We start from the raw sequence: 24,711 nt of genomic DNA, 5'->3' as shown, positions 1-24,711 counted from the left end.
CTTTCTTTATCTGTGTCCATCTCAATCATAGTCGTCTTTTATCACATGTTCAGTTTCATTCCCCTCAAAATTTATGACCAGATTGCAGTATTTAAATTTGCTTTGTAGTTTATCCGTCTTGCAAAATCTTTTTTAAAAAATGTAATTAGTCGGCACTTTTCATGATCAAAATCCCAAAGTACTTAAAAGCAAGTTATGAATTCTTGAAAATGCCCTGCAATGGAGGAACTGTAATTCAAATTTTTGTAGTACAAACTCCCAGTGGTCCAGCTAGTAGAGCTGCTGCCTCAGGGCTCAGTGATAATAGTTCAGTCATTCTATTGTATTTCTTTTTTCCTGTAAATATCTGCAAGAAAATGAATCTCAAGGTATTATATGGTAGCATATACTTTGATTAATTTACTTTGACCTTTTGAACTTTAATTTCTAACACTCTTCAGAGGAGTTGCATGTTCCCTCCAACAACAGGTTTCATTCCACTTCATGGTGTGCAGGTTGGTTGGGTTAATTGGTCTCTACCAGTGTGACAATGGGTGGTAGAATCTTAGGGGAGTTGACAGGAATATTGGAGAATAAAATAGGTGCTTGATGATTGGCACAAAGTTGGTAGGCTGAAGGGCTGTTTATTGTGTTGTCTAACTCTATGCCATTGCATCATTATGAGCAGATTTTGTGGTGTTACTTGACGAATAAGTATTGGCCAGTTGACCACTGATACCTCCTTGGTGTAGTAACGAGTAGACAAAAAGGGAGTTGGTTCAATAACACAACTGAAGGATGACAACTTCAGCAGTAGTGTTTGTGAGAGAGTGTTCTGTTTGCAATATCAGCTTAAGCTTTGTTCCTGTCACAGAAGTAAGAGGTGTGCTTTATTTTATTCGTCACTATCACTGGTCTTCGAATGAAAACTCTTGAATTAAGACTTTTAATTTATACTTGATATTTAGGATGAGTGGTTGGCGATACCCTGATAAGGCTTGTTGTTCAGCGTCAAACCTCATTTAGTATTTCCATTTAATGCAGTATCCAGTTTAAGGATATACTGGAAATGTATTGTCCATTGATAAATGTTGATAAATCTTGAAGCTGTGTGTGTTGTGTTGTTTCAGTAAGGCGTTAGTATAACCATTCCCTTTTTGGGTGTCTGCATATTTTTGTGCTGACATATCACTATACTGACCGCCTTCTTGTGAATTAGTGAGTTATTTACCAATATTACTAGTATTTTTGCTTCTTAAGAAATACTTGTAGTGCCTCTAGCAAATTTTATTCAGCTGATTTTAAAAGCAATTTTTTTTGTTCTTAGATGCCCAGAGGTTTCAAAGTGCAGTCGGTGCCTTTTTCTTCAGTCTCATCAGCCAGCAAACCCGACTTTAAGCTTTATGAGGAGGAAACTGCTCATGTGGAAAACGTGTATGTGTAAGCTTGTGAATGTTGTTTTAAGATTGTTTAAATATGAAGAAAATGACTACCGATCACCCAGGTTTGTGCTGAATTTGAAACCAAAAGTTCACTGATAGCTGAAGTTGAGTATAGTTTAGCAGATAGACAAGATTGTAAATACTGAAAATCTTAAATGACTAAATGCTGAATATATTCCACTTGATTGAGTACTGGTGGAGAATAAACAGCCAGTGAATCTTCTCTCTTCCCCCGCCCCTGACTTTCTGCACGGATCGCTCCCACTGTGATTCCCTTGTCTATCCATCCCTTCCCACTAATCTCCCTCCCTCCAGGCACTTATCACTGCAAGTGGTACCTCCATTCAGAGCCCCAAACAATCCTTTCAGGTCAGGCAACACTTCACCTGTGTATCTGCTAGGGTTGTCTAATGTGTTCGGTGCTCCCAGCCTCCTCTTCTTTGAGCACCTCCACACCAACTTCCACAAGGGGGTATTTCCAGTTTCCAAACATTCTAATTTTGATTTCTGTTCCAACGCTTTGATCCATGGCCTCCTCTTGTGTAAGGTGAGGCCACCCTCTGAGTGGAGGAGCAACACCTTGTTTTCTGTTGTGGCAGCCTCCAACCTGATAGCATGAATATCAATATCTGCTTCTGGTGAACAAATCTGCCCCCCCCCCTCCCCACCCTCCCTTCCTCTATTCCCCATTCCAAGCTTTTACTGTTTTGCACTTACCTATTACTTAGCCCTGGGTCCCATCCTCCTTCCCTTTCTCCTATAATCCACTCCTCTTCTATCGGATTCTTTCTTCTTCAGTCCCTGACCTTTCCTACCCACCTGGCTTCACCTATCACCTTCCAGCTAACTTCTTTCCCTTCCACCCCCACCTTTTTATCCTGGCATCTTCCCCCTTCTCCCTTCCTTCTCAGTCCTGAAGGGGGCTCTCGGCCCAAAACATCAGCTGTTTACTCTTTTCCATAGATGTTGCTTGTCTTGCTGAGAGTTCCTCCAGCATTTTGTATATGTTGCTTTGGAATTCCAGCATCTCTTGTTTATACTTTTCACAGTGTCGATTCAGTACTGCATGAATAGTAAATGTCTTTTAACTTCAGAAGTCTTTTGTATTAGTTATTTATTGTCCTGTACTGTACTACTGCTGCAAGACAACAAAATCCACATGTGTCAGTGATAATAAATCTAATTCTGATTGAAAAGAGAATTTGTAAACAAAGCAATGTGCTTTTCTGGCTTCTGGAGTTTGTAAAATTGCTGCTCCCCAGGGAGAGCTATTTTAAGATGCATTATATTTCTATGAGTCAAAGTGCAAATATCCCTAAATTTCCATGTGTTGCAGAACTCCTCGTAAGATTGAGCCGTTGTTCACTCCAGTGCTGAGTGCCCGGAAACCCAGCAAAGAAACAAATCCATTGGCCAGAGTGCAGTTACAAAACTGCAAAGAAGAAGAAACGGTGGTATCCATGTATTCAAAAGACCGAGTCTATGCAGGACTGCGTGAGTTCTCTTTTGAAGAACTTCGAGCAGAGGAATTCAAAGCAAAATATAAAGCAATTTGTAAAGGTATTGTTTATTGCTCCTAATTGTAAACTTTCTATATATTTATCAGGACTCAAGTTAATATAAAGTTTCTATAGCTATTTTTAACCATTTCTTTTAGAAATAAAGGTAGGAGAGTATAGTAGCTGTTAGTGAATCAGTAATCCAGTTGCCTCGTCTAATGATCTAGGGAAGAGTTTATTTTATTTATTGAGATACAGCGCAGAATAGACCCTTTGGCCCTTCGAGGCGTACTGCCCAGCAATCTCCCGATTAAAATCCTAGCCTAATCACAGGACAATTTACAATGGCCAATTAACATAGAAACTGATACATTTTTGGACTGTGCTAGGAGACCAGAGCACCTGGAGGAAGGCTACGCAGTCATGTGGAGAGTATAAACTCCTTGCAGGCAGCAATGGAAATTGAACCCGGGTCGCTTGTATTGTAAAGCATTAGAGTCGTAAGAAAGTACAGCACAGAAACAGGACCTTTGGCCCATCTAGTCCCTGCTGAACCACTTGAACTGCTGACTCCTATCAACCTGCACTAGGACCATAGCCCTCCATATCTCTACTATCCATGTACCTATCCACACTCTCACCACACGAGTTGTGTTAACCACTATGTTGCTGTACCAAAGTTAAAATCCCACCAGGGTCACTGGGGAAGATAGATGGATAGATTCAGTTAATTAAAACTGAAATAAGATGGCTAGTCTTAGAGCTCTTTAAACACTACCTGTTCCTTCCTACTGAGTTAACAGTTGTTAATCCATAACACCTGTGAATTTGGACATTATTTTCTTGGAGATGCTGATTTTGCAGTTGGGTAAAATCACTTAATTGGACTAGATTGTATATGAGCAGTGTGCTGTGTTTTCAGTAGCTATTGAATGCACTGTGTTTTCCATGTGGCCTATTTCCTGATGCCTGATGCTTGTCTCATGTTGTTAGTTTTGTGGACCCAGAGCAAATGCTATAATGTATACTTGATCATGCATTTATCGAATAGAAATTTGGCCATTCTTGTTTGTGCTTTACTGTGTTCATACTCTACAAAACCTAATATTGGTTTGTTCACTCGAGAAATTCAACTTTAGTCACTAGTATTCCCCAGATTTTCCATTTCAACTTTCCTTCTCTGACAAGAATTCTTTTTTTTATAAGGTCATTTCCCTTCTTGCTACTTTAGAGTTGCATCCAGACTTAAAACATTATAGCAAACCTTACGTGAACATTGTATTATAGTAAGCTTTGAGTGAAGAAGCTGTTATTTGACCAAGGCAATAATTGACATACTTATTTCGTGGTTTGCTGAGGGAATGAAAATTTACCAACTACTGGTCATCCAGTGGCATTTTGAGAATTTTGATGTATTGAAAGCTCTGCAATACTGTTGTTCTTAATGCTTCAAATATGTTGCAGAAGGAATCTTTAATAGGTTGGACTGGCATTCAATCTTCACCAACTGTCCCTCTGCACACACCCTCTCCCTCCCCTGGCCTGCTGATAAATGACCATCATCAGTACCTTTTTGCCCACAGTGCTATCCTGCTTTAAGTATATTACAATAGAGAATGAGTATGAAGCAATGTTATATAAATTAACTGAAAAGACCATCTCGTGTCCACTTTAGATTTTATTTTCTTTCCCAACATGCAACTCAAACCAAGGCAAATCTACAGTCTATCCTGTTGGCAGAAAACTTACTGTGGTGTCACACCTCTGCCTCCATTTAATGAGTTATCAACAAGACTACTGATTTGTCCCATAACCTTTTAATGATGTGGAGATTAGCTTGTACAACATAAGCAATTGAGTCAATACTGTCTGGCTTTGTTTCTTACATTGAATTTACTGATGCCTTATCCCTGTAGAATGTGCTGGATTTGCAAGAGCCAACAGGGGAACCTTGCACTTCGCGCTGTGAATTGCCTTGCAGTTGTGTTATTCAGTTGAATTGCTGGGCATTTAAGATAGCAGTCTATCAATTGCTGTGGGTGCAAAGGCAATAATCTTTCTGATGATCTGTACTTGTGACCTACAAAACTAGAGTTCTAGATGAGTCATGAACCCCATTGTGCTCTGGTTTGTTTCGTCCATGAACGGGTGAAATTTGTCAGGGCTTCATTTCCAAAATGATGCATGCCTCCTTCATTTCTGCGTTAATTGTTTCCTGCCACATTTCCACATTCTGCAGAGGACTGACAGTTGGAGAATAAAACCTATTGTCTCTCGAGGCTTGTTGTATAGTGCAGCAAGAGTGCTTCTGGAGTCAGAGTTGTAGAGAGTATCTGTGGAGTCCTACCTGTAATTCCACTGATAAGACTATTTTAGTTCCATTCTCCAGCACCTCCAAAAAGATAATTTTCCTCTGTGCTTCACAGTTTGGCTACTGAGGGCTTGGCTCTTGAAGCCTTCCATGTGGAGAAGTGAACAAAAGAACAGCATTTCAGAAAATAGTAGCAAGGCTAAACCATTTCTGGGTATGCTGTCACCTCTCCATTGTTTTCAAACCCATTCAGGGAGACATTTGGCTCAGGGGCATCTTACCTTAATTCTGGCAGCAGTCCAGAGTTTTAACTCAGACCAGCCACATGTGCTGCAGACTTCATCTGCTATTGCATGTTTACAATAGCATTCCAAGTTTGTCTGTTGGAGCCGTTATTATGTTGCAGAGCTGAACACTAGTGTAACATCCTTTTGCAGTGGAGAAGATCACAGATTAAAGGTGGCTTAGTTGCACTGATTTGGAAGTCTCAGCATAAGGAGTAGCAGTTTTTGGGCAAATGAGAAAGCACTGGATGCAAATGTCAAATCAGCACAACTGATTCTTGCTTCTGAACTACCAACACTCCTGGCTTCCTTGTGCCTTTTGGTGTTCAGATCGTCAAGGTGTTAAAGCCTAATGTGGTTCTCTTCATGTGCTAAATAGTATTTGTGTAATGAGGGCTTAAGGTGTTGTAAATGCATCTTGTTATTTCTTGTTATTTGTGGTAATATTACTTTGTGTGCACTCGTCTGAATGCTACTGGTACCATGTAACCCAGTACCACCTGTGGCACGGTCGGGTGGTCGGCGACTAAATCGGCTCCTTCACCAGGCTTGCCTGGTGAGGAGGGTGGCTAGACACCCTTCAGGACAAAAAACAAGACCTGTCAAAGGACGGATGAACCCTCTTGTAGGGTCAATGGCCAGTTAGCAAACACGTGCCGTGAAGCACGGAAGGGGCAACCCTTGCATCGAAGCTTGGTCTGGCCACTCACTGCAACAGAACTTCCCCCCAGCCGTCTTGGACCCCACCATGCCACTAGCTCCAGTAGGGGAAGTTGAGAGGGTGGGTCTGGACCTGTACAACCCTACTCATCTAAAATCTATTCACGCACACGCTGATCCTTTCTGAGAAGTGGGGTATCCCCTCTAACTGACTGAAAGGATCCATCATCATCCTATGGAATAGATAGCCAGAGACTTTGTGTGTGAGTTTTATATACTGTGTTTTACGCCTTGGTCTGGAGAAACATTGTTTCTTTGGCAGTATATATTTATATGTGGAATGACAATAGTCTTGAACTTGAACTTCACCTGCAGAAAATGATCAATCTGTCCAATCCATATCAGATCCACCAGTGCTATTACACGAGGTGTGTTATTTTTAAAAAAATCATGTTATAGCTCTAGCTGGAAAAATTGGGGGTCCTGCACAGCACTATTTTAGCACTTATGCATAGTGAAAGGATTGCTAACCGTCCGTTCGGTGGCAAATAGCATAGTAATTAATGAAACCCAATAGCTTCAACTGCCCTTTTGCCAACTCTACCTTGTATTTGTTTCCAGAACAGGAGCAAAAGTTGTTGAAGTTAAAAAAGGAAAAGGAGGAGATGGAGCATTTAATCCACATGACAGAAATGAGAATGAAAGAACAGCAAGAGCGTCTCCAACAGGTTTGTCCACTGTCATAAGAATTACAATTTTTTTTTTTTACAGTTCTTATTATGACCAATGAGAGGTGAAATAACGTGTAGCTACATTTGTTAACTTATATTAGCTTGTTATCATTCAGCATTCTCCAATCCTGATCTTATAAAATTTAGACTGCCTGAAGGTATTAAATCTCTGGATTATTGCGTACCATTTTATCAAGTTAAGTTTAGCTTTACCTATATTTAAACTAATCGCAGCCACTCTGTCCCAGCAACCTCTTGCAAAATGACTGTTGTGCATAGTTTGCCTTGTTAGGCAACAACAGCTTTTAATGTCTCTATTTAAACAAGATGTCATTAATATGAAGGCAATTGCATTGAAAAATGTGGCAGAACACAGACGACAAAAATTACGTTCCCTTTTAAACGTGGTGTAGAAAAACGCATCGTACATGAAAGTCTAATCTGTACTATATTTTATTCTCTTGATCAGAGAAAGCCCCCTTGAATCCATTTTGACCAACAATACCTACTTTTGTTTTGGACAACTTGTCCATTTATCAGTATACCTACAATATGGGATATTTAATGTATCAGGAATGAATGATCCATTCTCATTGGAAAGTATTCCTGATGCTGTTTTCTACTAATTCAAGCAAGTAACCTAGTTCTTATCAGAATCAGGTTTATTATTACTGGCATGTGTCATGAAATTTGTTAACCATGAGTATTTCTTCACTTGGCTGTGTCCATAACACAAGAATTGCATGCATTTTTTCTAAGATATTTCATTCTCTGTGATACTTGAATTTATGTATACTCCATTAGCACCTTAAAACAGTTTTAGGTTTCAAATATAAATTTGTAGTAATGAAATTACTTTATGCTATGATATCAGAGGTGAGGTAGATTGAATTTTTCAGGGAATCGCTTCTGAACATTGTAGGACTGGGTTTGATTACTCAGTTCATGATTTGATATTATGAAGAACATTAAAATTGTGTATATTTTAATACTTGCTCCATTATGAACCAGGAGGGTTTTGTGTTGCTGAGCAATATTCCTAAAATGCCAAAGTGGTGTGCTGGAAGGCTGGAGGAGGCATCATTAATGATAATGTATGCTTTGTGAACCTGCGCAGTCCACCTGTGTGCTTGTTGTGGGAAGGCTGGTCAAATGAATTTTAGATTAAGAACTTGACACCACAGTACCTGAGCACATAACTAATTGAAATCATTATATGATCCAGATACTTTGTTTGGGATTAAGTTGACTTCCATAACACAGCATGACTTTCTGTCTAAAAAGTAATTGGTTAAATGCCGTATTTAAATTAAGTACATTCACTTTGTTTTTCTCCAAAGAACAAATCGGATCTTCAGATCCAGGTACCAAGAAATATGTCTATATTGGCTGAACAACCCCAGTCCTCCTCCACAGATAAAAATGTTTTATCTGAAATTTCCTACTCTGCAAGTCTTCATCCTAACTTTCAGAACCAAGCCGCTGATAACACAGCAAATTCGGGGCCTGTTGCCTGGGAATGTAATGCACAGCCCAGCGTATCAGAAAGAAGAACTGAGGATTCTTGCAAAGATGGGTCAGTATTTACTCTTTGGTGCTCTTTTCATCCTGAAGTCAGCAGTTGTAATTATTTTTACTTTGTTTTCATCTACATAATCTTGTATTCTCCCACAGCTCTGCATTAAGGAGTTTGAGCTGGAACTGGATGAACTCTGGATCATCCAAAGAGGCTGAAGGGCTGATAGATAGGACATATAGGGAGGTAGTTGCGTTCAAAGTGCAGGACACAGGAGAATAGGTGACAGTCAGGAATGGGAAAGGGATTAAGGAGCCTGTGCAGAGGACCTCTGTGGCCATCCTCCTCAACAGCAGGTATACCAGCTTGGATGCTGTCAGGTGGATGGCCTAACAGAGGAAAGTCACGGTGATCAGATCTCTGGTACTAAGTCTGCCTCCGTGATTCAGCAGTGAAAGCTAGGGGGGGTGGCGGGTGGGGGAAGAAGAGGCATGCTTTGGTGATAGGGGATTGGTTAGATAGAGGAATGGACAGAGTGTTCTGTCGGCAAGAATAAGATTCCCGGATGGTATGTTACCTCACAGATGCTAGGGTCTGGGATATCTTGACTCCTCAGTTGGCTAAGTGGGGAGTGGGGGGGGATGAACAGAAGTGGGAGCTAGAAGTCAAGGTGTATGTAGGTACCAATGACATGGATAAGATGAGTGACGAGATTCAGCATAGGGTGTTAAGTCCTAAGTTAAAGGGTAGGACCTCCAGGGTTGTGATCTCAGGATTGCTACTTGTGCCATGTGCTAGTGAGGCCAGAACCAGAAAGATTACAGTTTAATACGTGGCTAAGGAGTTGGTTTGGGAAGGAGGGCATAAGATTTTGGATAATTGGGCTCTCTTCCTGGGAAGTTGGGACCAGTACAGAAGGGACGCTTTGCATCTGAACTGGAGGGGGACTATTATCCTAGCAGGAAGGTTTATTAATGTTGCACAGTGGGGTTTAAACAAGAGTTGCAAGGGGATGGATGGGAACCAGACTGCCAGAACAGATAGTAGAGGGGTTGTGGAGGCAGATGTTGGTAAAACCTCAGACAAAGTTGGCAATCAAAAGATTGAGCATGGTGTGACTAGTGTCCTGAGCTGCATATATTTCAATGCAAGTATAGGAAAGGAGAATAATGGTGCAGAAGTTGAGGTAGATGGTTTACAACCAAAGACAATGTGCAATGAGGAGAGGCTGTTGATGGGGCAAAATTGCAGTCAGTAGGATGAGTTGCAACATAAAAGGCGGACAAAATCAAAAAGGTTGAATACAGGACTGAAGATGTTATATTTGAATGTGCGCAGTATATGGAATAAGGTAGATGAACTTGCAGCACTGTTGTAGGCATCACTGAATCATGGCTGAAGGACGATTGATGTTCAAGGATACACATTGTATCAGAAGGACAGGTAGGAAGGCAGAGGAGGTGGTGTTGCTCTGGTGGTTTTAAAAAAAAAAAGAAATTTAATCATTAGAAAGGTGACATAGGTTTGGGAGGTGTTGAATCATTGTGGATAGAGCTAATGAACTACAAGGGTAAAAAGACCCCGAGGAGTTGTATACAGACCCCGAAACAATAAGGATGTGTTATACAAATTACAATGGGAGATAGCAAATGCATGCCAAAAAAGGGCAATGTTACAATAGTCATGGGAGACTTCAGTATGCAGGTAGATTGGGAAAATCAAGTTGGTGCTGGATTCCAGGAAGGGTCTAGAGTGCCTATGAGATGGCTTTTTAGAGCAGCTTGTGGTTGAGCCCATGAGAAGATCAACTATTCTGGATTAGGTGTTGTGCAATGAACCATAATTAATTAGTCCTTGAGGTAAAGGAACCCCTAGGGTCCAGAGTTCATAATATGATTGAATTCACCCTGAAATTTGAGAAGATGAAGCTGAAGTCAGATGTATTAGTATTACAGTGGAGTGAAGGGAATTACAGAGGCATGAGAGAGGAGTTGGCTAGAATTGATTGGAAAAGAACACAGGCAGGGATGACAGCAGAGCAGGTGGAATTTCTGGAAGCAATTTGGAAGGCACAGGGTATATACATCCTAAGGGGAAGAAGTATTCTAAAGGAAAGTTGACGTAAGCGTGGCTAACATGGCCGCGCCGCTGTGTTTGGCTGCTTGTCGTCGCCTGTTGCTGGCTCTGTTCGTGTCTCTGTGTATATATGATGTGCAAGCCACTTTGTCTTCGATCATCAAACACTACTGAATATTCAAGCGCAAACAACAGGAATTCTGCAGATGCTGGAAATTCAAGCAACACACATCAAAGTTGCTGGTGAACGCAGCAGACCAGGCAGCATCTGTAGGGAGAGGTGCAGTTGACGTTTCAGGCCGAGACCCTTTGTCAGGACTAACTGAACTGGTTTTCCGATCTGCAATGTGGAAATAATTGATGCGTGTCTCTCGGATTATAGTGCTATTATGTTTGATGCTTCTCTGCCTTTTTCCCCTACTAAATTTCATCTTCCTGCACGTTGCTCTTGTTACGTTAACTCTTCGACTGCCAATAAGTTCTGAGGCTCTCGTAGCTGCTCCTAATACCTACACTATTGAGGCTTCTCCTCCCCATCTCAGCACTGAGGAACTTATTTAATACCACCTGCTCTTCTATTCTGAATACTGTTGCTCCCCTTAAATTGAAAATGCCTAAGCCTAAAGGTCTGCCTTGGCTTAATGACACCACCGGAACCCTGAGGAGGGAGTGCAGAATATCCAAATGAAAGTGGAAGGAAGCGTGATAAGCTTCAAATTTCCTTCAAAACTTTGAGATGCAATCTTCACAAATATCAGGATGTAGTTATGGCTGCGAGAACAAAATACTTTTCTGACCTAATTTCTCACAGCTCTCATAATCCCAAGGTCTTATTTAGTACCATAAATTCTGTCATTTGTCCTGCCCCCAGTATTAGTTTAGATGTGTCCTCTGCTAAGTGCGAAGTATTTTTAAAATTCTTCATTAGCAAAGTTGAAGACATTAGAATGAACATTTCCCCCCACCCCACCCGTGACCTAACTGTCTCACTGGTCTGTTCATCTAAACTGGACTGTTTCCAACCCATCACGCTACCCTTCCTTACAAAGATTGTCTCCACCATGAAACCTGCAACCTGCCCTCCTGACATTGTCCCCACTGCCCTCCTGAAGGATGTCTTTGACATAGCCGGTCCCAGCATCCTCTCTATTATCAACAACTCTCTGGCCACTGGTACCGTTCCAACCTGCTTCAAGCACATCGTGGTCCAGCCCCTCCTTACCTAGTAACTTAGACCCTTCTTACCTAGTAACTACAGACCTATCTCTAAACTTCCATTCCTGTCAAAGGTTCTCAAAAAGGTTATTAGAAACATAGAAAACCTACAGCACAATACAGGCCCTTCGGCCCACAATGCTGTGCTGAACATGTACTTACTTTAGAAATTACCTAGGGTCACCCATAGCCCTCTATTTTTTTAAGCTCCATGTACCTATCCAGGAGCCTCTTAAAACACCCTATTGTATCTGTCTCCACCCAAAGCAACATCTTGGAAAGGTTTCAGTCAGGTTTTAAGGCTTATTATAGCACCGAGTCTGCCCTGCTGAAAGTGTACAATGATCTCCTCCTCTCTACTGACTCAGGTGACTCTGCCATCCTAATTCTTCTTGAACTCAGCGCATTCAATACTGTGGATCATGCTGTTTTAATAGACCGTCTCCAGTACGGGGTTGGTATTGATGGCACTGCCTTGAACTTGTTCACATCCTACCTCAAAAATAGAAGCTTCTCTGTCAATATAGGCAACTTTTCCTCTCCTCCAGCTAGTTTCTCCTGCACAGTCCCACAAGGTTCCATCCTAGGTCCCATTCTTTTCTCTATATGCACACTTCCCCTTGGCCAAATCATTCAAAAACACGACATTTCCTCCCATTGTTATGCTGATGACACACAGCTTTATCTCCCCTTTAAACCAAACGACCAATGAAATCTAGTCAGCCTCATGAACTGCCTTGAGGACATAGTGTTGGATGGCACAAAACTTCCTACAGCTGAGTGAAGGCAAGTCTGAAGTTGTCCTATTTGGCTCCCCTGACTCCATCCAAGTGATTACCAACAGTCTTGGTAACCTGTCCGCCGTTGTCAAACCCCATGTCAAAAACCTTGGTGTGATATTTGATTCTGACTTTAAGTTTGACAAGCAAGTTAATGCAGTAGTAAAAGTCAGTTTTTTTCCAGCTTCGTACTATTGCCGAAGTCAAGTCATTTCTCTCTTTCAAAGATCTTGAGAAAGTTGTCCATGCCCTTGTATCCTCCCGCTCGGACTACTCCACCTCCTGTATATTGGGATTAGTCAGTCGTCCCTGTCCCATCTGCAACTGGTCCAGAACACCGCAGCCAGGCTCCTGACAGGTGCCTGGAAGAGGGACCATATTACTTCTATCCGGGCCTCTCTCCACTGGCTACCAGTACGGTTCAGGATTGATTTTTAAGGTTCTCCTGTTTGTTTATAAAGCCCTAAATGGGCTGGCCCCCTCCTATATCGCAGACCTTCTAACCCCTTATTCTGCTTCCAGGTCCCCCAGGTTGGCTGACTTGGGGCTCCTGGCTGTCCTGCGATCTAAATTTAAGTTCGGGGGTGACCGTGCTGTTGTACCCCATTGACTCTTTTATGTCCAGGCTCAAAACCTACCTTTATTCACTAGCATTTGAATCTTCCTGATGTGGCTGATTTTTGGCTTGTGCCTAGGCTCATGTGTTGTTTATTTTGTGCCTCTAAGCTGTGTGCCTTGTTGTTTATATGTGTGTTTCTTGTATTTGCGATTTTAGCTACCTGTTATGGTTTGTACAGCACTTTGGTCAACATGGGTTGTTTTTAAATGTGCTTTATAAATAAATTTGATTTGACTTGACTTAACAAGAAGTCAAAGCCAACATAAAAGCCAAAAAGAGGGCATACAATAGAGCAAAAACTAGTGGGAAGTTAAAGGATTGGGATGCATTTAAAAAGGATACTAAAAAAGTCATTAAGAAGGTAAAGGTGGAATGTAAAAATAAGCTAGCCAATAATATTAGAGGATACCAAAAGCTTCTCCAGATACATGAGTGTAAGAGAGTTAAGTGGATATCAGACCACTGGAAAACCATGTTGGAGAGGTAGTAATATGGGACAACAAAACGGTGAACAAACTTCACTGTGGGAGACACTAGCAGTATGGTGGAAGTTTCAGGGGTCATGAAGTGCTTGAAATTAGCATAACTAGAAAGAAGGTTCTTGGGGAAACTGAAGTGTCTGAAGGTACATAAGTCACAGGGTTCTGAAAGAGGTGGCTGAAGAGATTGTGGAGGCATTAGTAATAATCTTTTAAAAAATCGCTAGATTGTGGAATGGTTCTGGAAAGGTGGAAAATTGCAAATGTCACCCACTCTTTAAGAAGGGAGAGGCAGAAGAAAGGAAACTATAGGCCAGTTAATCTGACCTCAGAGGTTGAGAAGCTGTTGAAGTCAGTTATTAATGATGAAATCTCAGAGTACTTGGAGATACATGATAAAATAGGCCGTAGTCAGCATTGTTTCCTCGAGGAAAATCTTGCCTGACAAATCTGTTGGAATTCTTTGAAGAAACAATAAGCAAGATAGACAAAGGAGAATTGGTGGATTTTGTGTGCTTGGATTTTCAGAAGGCCTTTGGCAATGACAAGTAGCTGCACATGAGGCTACTTAACAAGCTATGAGCCCATGGTATTACAGGAAAGATTCTAGCATGATAAAGCAGTGACTGATTGACAGGAGACAAGGAGTTGGGAATAAAGGGAGCCTTTTCTGGCTGGCTGTTGGTGACTAGTGGTATTCCACAGGGTATTCCAAGGGACCAATTCTCTTTACATTATATGTCAATGATTTGAATGATGGAATTGATGGCTTTGTTGCAAAGTGTGCAGACAATATGAAGATAGGTGGAGGGGCAGGTAGCTTTGAGGAAGTAGAGAGGCTGCAGAAGGACTTAAATAGATTAGGAGAATGGACAAAAATGTCAGATGGAATACAGTATTGGGAAGTGAATGGTCATGCGCTTTGGTAGAAGAAATGAAAGGGTTGACTACTTTCATAACGGAGAGAAAATACGAGAAACTGAGGCAGAAAAGGACTTTTGGGATTCCTCATGCAGGATTCCCTAAAGGTTAATTTGCAGGTTGTTTCCGATGAAGAAGGTAAGTGTGATGTTAGCATTCATTTCAGGAGGACTAGAATATACTGTAAAAGCAAGAATGTAACGTTGAGATCTGTAAAGCACTGGTGAGGCCTCACTTGGAGTATGGTGAGCAGTTTTGGACTCCTTATCTTGGAAAAGATATGCTGAAATTGGAGAGGGTTCAAAGGATGTTCACAAAAATAATTCCAAGATTGAATGGTTTGTCATATGAAGAATGTTTGGTGAGTCTGAGTCTGTATTCACTAGAATTCAGCAGAATGAGGGTGACCTCATTGAAACCTATCGAATGGTGAAAGGTCTTGATAAAGTGGATGTAGAGAGGATGTTTCCTATGGTAGGAGAGTTTAGGACCAGAGGACAGAGCCTCCTGAATAGAGGGACGTACTTTTAGAACAGAGATGAGATGGAATTTCTTTATCCAGAGAGTGGTGAATCTGGAATTCTTTGCACAGGCAGCTGTGGAGGCTATGTCTTTATGTATATTTAATACAGACATTGATAGATTCCTGATTGGTCAGGGCATGAAGAGATATAGGGAGAAAGCAGGAGATTGGAGCTGAGATGAAAATTGGATCAGCCATGATGAAATGGCAGAGCCAAATGGCCTAATTCTGCTCCTACATCTTATGGTCCTACTTTTACCTATGTAGAGGTTGCTTGGTTGTGTAGATTACCTGTTCTCTCTTTCCAACAGGCAGCTTGTATTTTTGTTACATCAAAACCTTTTTTAAATATCCCCACGCCACTGCACAAGCTGGTTTATTGAACTTTAATTCCTTATGACATTTGGGTGAATGACCAAAAATTAGGTGTTTTGGCTTCTAAAAATGTTTGTTGCCTCTCTATCAAAATGTTTAATTATACATTGTCCAGACAGCTAGAATGTGCCATAGTGGAATAGAGCAGCCATGAGTTTAGGAGAAGACACTCCAGCTAAAGTCACAACTAGCAGCTGTGGAGCAATAAAATTGAGACCGCTCAAAAGGCCATATTTGAAGGAGAGCAGTTATCTCTGGGTTAAAGGACTAAGGCATTAAATTACTCATGAAAATGTCATGGAAATATTTCAAACCTGCACCATGGTGACAATTTTAATGTCAAGTAGTTGCATAATTTAAAGTTTAAAGTAAATTTATTATTAAAGTACATGTACAACCCAGAGAATAATTTTCTTGCAGGCATACTCAATAGATCTATAATTAGAATAATAACCATAATAGAATCAATAATGACTGCACCAACTTGGGCATTCAAGCAGTATGCAAGAAATAGCTGTGCAAATACAATAAATAAATAATAGAGAGTATGAGACGAAGAGTCCTTGAAAGTGAGTCCATAGTTTGTGGGAACTGTTCAGTGATGGGTGAGAAGGCATCTGCTCTAGTTCAAGAGCCTGATGGTTGAGGACTAGTAATTGTTCCTGATGCTGGTGGTGTGGGTCATGAGGCTCCTCTACCACCTTCCTGATGGCAGCAATGAGAAGAGAACATGGCCTAATTTGAGCTAATGTAAGTCACTGAGGGATGAGCAAGATTTGGAGATTTGCAGCATGAGTCCTAGTTTGTGGAAAGTATAGGTAGCCCTAAGTTATGAGGGAGAGGTTAAGTTGCAAGTAAAGGGCCTGTTTTCTAACTTATTTTCCATAGTAAAGCCATGCACACATCAAGAAAAGCAAGTTAAAGAAAAACTTTCCCCCTTCTACCCCCCCCCACAAATTCGGGACAAACGTTATTGTTTCTCAGATTTTTGCAGAATGGGGTCTATTCTGCAAGGATAAATTGCCATTACCTAACTGGCCATAGTATGGAGGAAATAATGAATGCAGGTGAACTTTTCATCTCCTCAGTGTTGTATTTATGTGTTGATCTTTTCAGATTTTTTTAAAAGTCTAATATTGTTTGAAATAATATTTGATTATTGATCCACTCCTGTCTTTGACAGATTAAGTCAAGATGAAATGAGACAGAAAACCCTGAATCTTTCAAATTACACAGGTAAACATCAATTATTTTGATTTGTGTTTGTAAGTGTTAACCATATTTAAGTCAGCTGAATTTCACTTCAGACCCGGGCAGTTAAATTCCAATGGCTCTAGATCGCACTCTGAATTTCCTCCCTCTGAATGGACTATTGATTTAATTTGCAAGGGTCTATTTTAATGCTAATTGCAGTGAAATACCTTTAAAACTCTGCACTGGTTTGCACATTGATACTTCATGCTACAAGTCCAGTAACAAGATACTGAATTCTTAAACTATGGCAATAATAGGGAGATGGCAGCTCAGTTTGTTTCAGATCTTTGCAATCAGGAATGACCTGGAAAGCAATGTTTTTTTTTGCATACCTAACTTTGTAAACTTGCTAATAAGTTTATTGCCAGCAATTGATTTTGTTTGAAAGATGTCAAATTATTTCAAATTATTTTATTTTGTTTTTAATTTGTTTCCAGATAGCCTAATAATCTTAAATTTTAAATGCTTTTAACAATCTGAGACCTTTAAGTATAGCTCAAGATTCAACACCAGCAAGATATCAAAGGTTGTTCAGGGTTTTCTTGGGATGGGACATCAGGATATGCAATTGTGTTCTGTTCATAATATAGAGCCTGCTCTGCCTTGTAATCGTTTATTTGAATGCAGTGGATCAGGTCGTTTCTACTCATTTGTAAAGATAAGTACAAGCATTTGTAGATCTAGCCAAAACCACCTGCAGCATGATAGGATAACATTTAGCACAATCGCTTTACTGCGCCTGCAATCCGGGTTACATGTTCTGCCGCTGTCTGTAAGGAGTTTGTATGTTCTCCTCATGATCTTGTGGGTTTCCTCCCACTTTCCAATGATGTGCGAGTTGGAATGTAGAGAAGTACAGCACAACTTTTTTGTCTTGATGAACAGAGGCATGAAACAACTTTCAACCTACTCATACTCATGTGGGAAGTTAACCAAAGGTGTTTCCATTAGGTTTGCAGTAAGTACTTTGGTGTAAAATTGTTCAACTAATAAAATTAGTAATGAAGTGATCAACTAAATTAATTCCTTTTGTCTATACAATGTACATGTCCCTCCGGTTTCCCTCATTCATGAGCCTATCTAAATGTTCCTTGAAAGTCCCTAATGTATCTGCCTACCACCATCCCAGGCAGTGTATTCCAGGCACTTGGGGAAAAAGATGCTGCCTGTCTATTCAATCTATGCCTCTCATAATCTTATAGACCCCTGTCAGATCTCTTCTCAGCCTCTGCTGCTCCAGAGCAAACAACCCAAGTTTTTCCAACCTCTCATTATAGCACATGCCCTCTAATCCAGGCAGCATCCTGGTAAACCTCTCCAAAGCCTCAACATCTTGCCAATAAAGGGGCAAACAAAGCTGTATGCAGTATTGCAGATGTGGCCTATCTAGGGTGCTAGTAGGTTAATGGATCACAAGGGAGTAATTGGGCAGCACATGCTTGTTGGGCTGGAAAGGTTGTCAGTAAATTGTATCTCTAAACCAGGAGTTCCCAACCAGTGGTCCATGGACCCCCCCTTGGTTAATGGTAAGGTTCCGTGGCATAAAAAAGGTTGGGAGCCCCTGCAAATCTGATGAGCTAGATCTAACCCTGGGGCCCCAATCTGGTCCATGGCCCCCTGGTTAATAGTAGGGCTCTATGGCATAAAAATGGTAGGGAATCCCTGTTCTAACCTCATGCCCATTCATTCTCCATCATTAATATCCTTTCCTGAAATTCAAGAATAACTTGTCTTTTCTTGGTGTATGTACTCATATGCTGCTCTGTTCACTGTACACTTATGACGGTGTGGCTAAGCACAACTCCAATATCATTCGAGTTTGCTGATGACACCACTGCCTTAGGCTGAATCAAAGGTGGTGATGAATCAGCATATAGGAGGGAGATTGGAAATCTGGTTGAATGGTGCCACACAAACAACCTCTTGTTCAATGTCAGCAAGAACAAGGAGTTGATTGATTATTGACTTCAGGAGGAGGAAGCCAGAGGCCCATGAGCCTGTCCTTATCTGAGGAGGAGAGCAGCCTTAAATTCTTTAGTGTTATCATTCCAGAGGACCTGTCCTGAGTCCAGTATGTAAGTGCAATTGCAAAGAAAGCACAGCAGCACCTCTACTTAGGAGTTTGCAAAGATCTTATGCCAAATATAATATTTTGACAAACTTCTATAGATGTGTGGTGGAGAGAATATTGACTGGCTGCATCACAGCCCTAGGATAGAAACACCAATGCTCTTGAACAGCAACTCCTACAAAAGCTGTGGATATGGCCTGGTCCATCACAAATAAAGACCTCCCCGCCATTGAGCACATCTACACAGAGCATTGTCCCGGGAAAAGCAGCATCCATCATCAGGGAGTCCCACCACCCAGGTCATGTTCTCTTCTCACTGCTGCCATCTGGAAGAATGTACAGGAGTCTCAGAACTCTCACCGCCAGGTGCAGGAACAGTTACAGCCCCTCAACCCATCAGGCTCTTGAACCAAATGGGACAACTTCACTCAACTTCACTTGGCCTATCATTGAAATGGACTTGCTTTCAAGGACTGTTCAGCTCATGTTCTCTATTTATTGGTTTTATTTTTTTTGTATTTACACAGCTATCTTTTGCATACTGGTTGAACCCCTATGTTAGTGCAGTCATTGTTGATTCTATTATGTTTATTATTTTATGAATTTGAGTATGTCTGCAAGTAAATGAATCTTGGGGTTGTATATGGTGACGTATATGTCCTTTGATAATAAATTTACTGTGAACTTTGAATGAATAAAGTACTGCATGTAATGGAGTACTTTTAAGACCATAAGGCAGGAGTAGAATTAGGCCATTTGGCCTATTGAGTCTGTTCCACCATTCCATCATGGTTCATTTATTAACCCTCTGAATCCCATTCACCTGCCTACTCCCCAATACCCTTTCTAATCAAGAGCCTATCGACCTCCACTTTAGATATACCCAATGACTTGGCCTCTTCAGCCATCTATAGTAATGACTTCCAAAGATTAACCAATCTCTGGCTAAAGAAATTCCTCAACTTTTTTCTAAAGGGATATCCTAACATGAGGCTCTGCGTTCTGGTTCTAGACTTCCCCCACTTTAGGAAATGTCGTCTCTGTCCACTCTAGATAGGCCTTTCAGCATTCAATATATTTTAATGAGATCCACCCTCATCTGTCTAAACTCCAACAATTAGAGGCCTAGAGCCATCAAATGCTCATCATATGTTAACTTTCATTCCTGGGATCATTCTTGTTGAAACTGCCTAGATCTCCTCAGGATATAGTTTTCTCAATGGCATAGGCTGCTTATAGAACACATTTTTAAAGTTTAAGTTTACTTTTAATCTACATCTTCTGACCAGTAGCTGCTCACTGAATTTTTTTGGTTAACAGGTGCTTGCATGGAAGGTGCTCAACCAAATGTTTTGGTGGAGGTACTTAGTTCATCAGCAAATCACAGTTTACAGCATGTACAGCCATCAGCAACTGTCGGTACCGGAGAGGCTTTGGGTGAGAATAATGGCAGCATCTCTTGACATAATTAATTTGATTGGGTCTTACTTTGGCAGTGTTGTGAATTTAATGATTTATACTCCACCTGAGTCTGATCTAGATGCAACAATCATTTAGTCAGTCACTACAAGAGGGATAAATGCCTCTCACCACCTCGGGTTATAGTACCAATGATCATGATTAAACCCAGGTCACTGGAGTGTGCAGCAGCAACACTACTAACTGAAGAGATCATTAGTGGGGTGGGGGAGGTACGAATGCAAGAGGGAAGGGGGTGCCCACAGGCTTGGATTAATGGCCCACAGTCACTTTCCTTTGCTTCCGGTATGAATCCAGCTATGTATATTATTTCCCTTTGTCCTTTGGCTTCAGTTTTATCAGCATATGTCAATGTTTGCATTGTGAAGGTGGCATTATCTCCACAAAGACTGTATGGTAGCCACTTCTACCAATGCTGTCACAAGTGCATTTGTCACAGGTGTTTACAATGAGATTAAGTAGGTTTATCCTCAAGCTGGTTCATTCACAATCTGCCACAAACCCAGTCTGGACTTCTTGCTGTACCCTTCATGACTGACAGCTATGTTAGTTACCAAGCCATTCTTAATGGAGATTGTAGTCACTCACCCATGATAGTGTTTTAGATCATTAGTTACCATTGCAAAAAAGAGCAATTGTATTTGAGTGATTTCCCCCCTGCCCCCCCCCCAAAATAAAAAGAAATCTTATTGAAAATCCAGCCCATAGTGGTGGCAGCTGACCTCTTTAATGCAGAAGGTTTGAAATAAAGATTCTTGCCAATGTCAGCATGATGCCATCCTATTCCCTTCTGTGGCAACAGGAAAAGTTCAGACAGATTAGAAAATGTTGAAGTCAATTTTAATGTGATGGGGGGGGGTGTCAAATCTGTTTCTTTCATTAAAATCACACTTTTTTAGTGCAGATGTCATAACTGATGTATTCCATGCACCAGTTACTTGCTCACAAGAGAGTGGAAATCTGTTTGAGGTTCTGAGTGCTGAGCCTAGTGTTTGTGATAAAGATAACCTGGCATATGAAGCTCAGTTCACGAAAAATGGTAAGAATTCAGAACTTGGTCAGATCTGGCAAAATCCTATGTTGGATTGCTAAGTAGCACTATTGGGTTGTAAACTCTTCTGAGCTCACTTGAGATTTTTGACTGTATTCCATTTATGAGTGAAGTAATGCAAGGATATCATTTTCTTTTATTACTAACCATCTGAGCAGACGTATTGGAATTTCATTTTGGCTTACCACCTGCTACATTCTGATATATTCAAGTTAATTGTAAAAATATTTTGCTGTGGAGTTGGGTGGAGGGTGTGGATTTGGGTTCCCATCTTTCTAGAAACCAAACCAGGTTTCACATAGTATGTTTGTAAAGTCTTACTGTGAGGACGCTTCAAGTTAGTTTAGTAGTTTGAATTTGATTACAGTAAAGCTCTATTAACTATTCACACATGGGATTTTAGTGGCAGATAACCTTTTTCTCTCAATACTCAAGCACTTTTTTTTACACGAATGTTGTACAGCAGAATAATTTTCCATTGAGTTTAGTGCTACCCCTTGTTAATTGAAAGACAGCATGGAAGCAGGGCTCCAGTTAATGCAAATAAGTTCAAGAAGCCTCACCCAGTAATCCGATAGGGGCTTATTAGGGTTGTACTGACTGAAGAGATTACAGATTTTAATGTATCCCCTTAAGTTGGCTTGTCATGTTTGTTATAAAAATTCCTTAAACCTGAAGGAACAACCTAATGCTCTTGAAGAGATCATTACCTCTTTAGCAAATTTATAATAATATACTTTGAACAGCATGGTAGAGGGACGTAATGTAATGCCATTTCTCTCTGTAGCCAACAAAAACACTCCACCGATGCCTTCAATTTTCTTTGGATTGCCACCTACACCAGTACCTTTCACGATATTTGATGAGAATGCAGATGTTGAAGACCAGGAAAACAAGTGAGTCTCTGTAGAAAATGTAGCAATTTTTATGGTAATCATCTCCTTTCATTATTAGTCTTGCAAAGTTTGCTAGGCATAATGAGCATAGTTCTTTTCATTTCATTCCATATTAACATTTGCAATACTGTTTTTACTTCACATCCTTAACACTTCCAAAGTTAAATTCATTGCAACTTGCTCCAACTATAAAACCTTTTGTCACCTGTTCTAATATCTATTGTTATATTGTCAAATTGTACAAGTATTTTTGAATTATTTTGTTAATAAAATTTTGGTTGCACTCTCCTCCAGATTTTCGAAGTTGAGTGCTTTGTTTTGCATTCACTAATGACCCCACTGACTCAAAACATCTGTTTTGGGTAGTGATTGTTGCATTTCATGATGGCTTTTGATTTTTTCCCCAGACTTTCCTTCATGTATTTGATAATTGCACACTGATTTGTCTCATTTTTATCTTTAAAACGGAGCATGATTTCTGATGCTTTTTTAACTTAAAAAATTAAACTGCCACCTGTATTTTGTGTTGGAAACAGTAGCCTTGTTTTGATTTTTGGTTTGCATTATTCTTTTAAATTTATTTCTTTTATTTTTTTTTAAAAGAAAGGTTCTGTTTCCACACCTTGTTTCACTTGATCCAGCACCTTTCCTCAATTTTTTTTCTTGATTTCTAATTTCTCCATTGCCTTATCCCTGACTACCTTAGTGACCTGCGTCCCACTCTCGTCTGGGAGCAGGCTTAGTATCATCCACAGCAGGAGCACCAGACTCAAAAACAGTTACTTTCCTCAAGCAGCGAAGCCAATCAACATCTCTACCTAGTAACCCCTCCACTTCTTTAATATTTCCTGTCAACCACCTTTTGTACAGCCTAGCATCACTTAACTACCATCTATGTTATCATGTGTATTTTATATTTATTGTGTTTTTTTACTTTTTATGTGCTTTATTTTTTGGTGTTTTATTTTGTTCTGCATCAGATCCAGAGTACAGATTATTCTCCTTTACATTTGTGTACAGGAAATGACATTAAACAATTTTAATCACGAATTATCTTGGTTCCAGACTTCTTTAATATAGGACTACGGTTACCATTCTTGTTGGCGGAAGTACCAATTGGTTTGCCACCTCACTGAGCACATGCAGTTGCAGCAACTGAATAATTGTATTTTTCATTTACATCAGATTCTATAACTAAACTGCATGTACTGTTGTGACAGTGTGAACTACTTCACTTCCATAACACCTGTCCAGTAGAGAGTGACAGTAGTTTGCATGAGATACTATTGTACATGCCCTTTTTAAATTTCTCTATCCCTTTTCTAGCTAAATTACCGGGATCAAATCTGTGCTGCTGTTGTTGAGGTTAACTGAACTGCTAACTATCTGAGATCTTACTTGAACAATCTAAAGTAAATTCAATGACCAGAGAAGTTCCTTAAATATTTTCCCGGCACATTTCTTTGATGTTTGATTCTACAAATAGATCTTATTGTAGCAATTTAAATTACTGCCAGAAGTTCAGAAATGCTTATAGAGAATTCTGATTTCACTTTTGCTTAAGACCACCTGCAGACTACTTGAAAAAGAGACCTCACTGGCCACTTTCTGGAATCCTTGTACCTTCCAAGCATGTCCTAACTGAGGGGACCTGTGGTGCTGAATGTGTAAGTAATTATGTACAACTTTTAATATTAAAACATTTTAATTTGCTGTATAGTTGTCTCTGTATTTGGAACCTACTGAAGCAAAGTAGTAAAACACAACTTTACCACTTACTACAACAAAAAAAAGGCAAGAATTAGATTGAAGAAGTTAAGTTTTCTACTAAGGCAATAAAAGATTGAAAGGAAACTTCACACATTTTTATGAGGTTTTTATGAAAGAAAAAAGAAACAATTTCCGTTGATGAAACAGTATCCTCTAATAATTTAGAAGTAATGTTGAAAGAATGAGAAGGGGAAACATTAAGCCAATAAGTTTTGATTTGAATGTAGCCTGAAGCAGTTTCTATAGTAACATTCAAAAGAAGTTGAAGAGTGGCGTTAAGGGATTGATTGAATAACTTTAAAAGATCCAGTGTTAACAAAGTGGGTAAATATCAAACTATTCATAAGATTGATTATTGTATCTTTTTCCTCTGACACTATTCAGTGGGGTGATCTTAAAATTCTGCCCTTGCTATCTTTATAATAAAATCTCGCAGATCTGGAGCAATCTGGATCTGATGATATTCTCTCATTTGCTGATTTGTGAATTACTGAAGTCAAGACTCATTATTTGAACATTTTGCTTTCTGAAATTCATTATCTGCTGCATTGAAGGCATTCATCTTGGAAAATACTGTTATTCAATTTTCCCTTAAGTTAGATAACAGCAATTGGTAGACATAGCCAATTTTAGCTGAGATTTAAGAAGTTATTGGTGCATTGAAGTATCTAAGCATATGTCTTAACTGACAAAGTGCCGGAGGAACTCAGCAGTTCAGGCAGCATCGATGGAGGGGAATAAACAATCAGTGCTATAGGCTGATGAAAGGTCTTGGCTCAAT

At 40.1% G+C, this 24,711-nt stretch overlaps 1 protein-coding gene across 3 annotated transcripts in view; it reads left to right on the top strand.

Moving 5' to 3' along the window:
* bub1bb (BUB1 mitotic checkpoint serine/threonine kinase Bb) overlaps positions 1-24,711 on the top strand; it is a 71,970-nt gene that overhangs the window by 18,584 nt on the left and 28,675 nt on the right. Inside the window, exons 8-16 of one of the 3 annotated variants that reach the window (XM_072265402.1) lie at positions 1,307-1,413; positions 2,758-2,981; positions 6,797-6,903; positions 8,247-8,482; positions 16,593-16,645; positions 20,055-20,171; positions 21,118-21,252; positions 22,052-22,160; positions 23,725-23,827. In XM_072265402.1, the coding sequence (XP_072121503.1) occupies positions 1,307-1,413; positions 2,758-2,981; positions 6,797-6,903; positions 8,247-8,482; positions 16,593-16,645; positions 20,055-20,171; positions 21,118-21,252; positions 22,052-22,160; positions 23,725-23,827 (1,191 nt within the window). Of the gene's footprint in view, positions 1-1,306; positions 1,420-2,757; positions 2,982-6,796; positions 6,904-8,246; positions 8,483-16,592; positions 16,646-20,054; positions 20,172-21,117; positions 21,253-22,051; positions 22,161-23,724; positions 23,828-24,711 lie in introns of all 3 variants that reach the window. The other 2 variants (XM_072265393.1, XM_072265410.1) reach the window with 2 other exon arrangements.

The sequence above is a fragment of the Mobula birostris genome, chromosome 1 (assembly GCF_030028105.1).
Source record: "Mobula birostris isolate sMobBir1 chromosome 1, sMobBir1.hap1, whole genome shotgun sequence".
In the NCBI taxonomy this organism is placed as follows: Eukaryota; Metazoa; Chordata; class Chondrichthyes; order Myliobatiformes; family Myliobatidae; genus Mobula; species Mobula birostris.
Note: the sequence above shows the minus strand (reverse complement) of the source record. Positions and strands in the feature narration are given on the sequence as shown.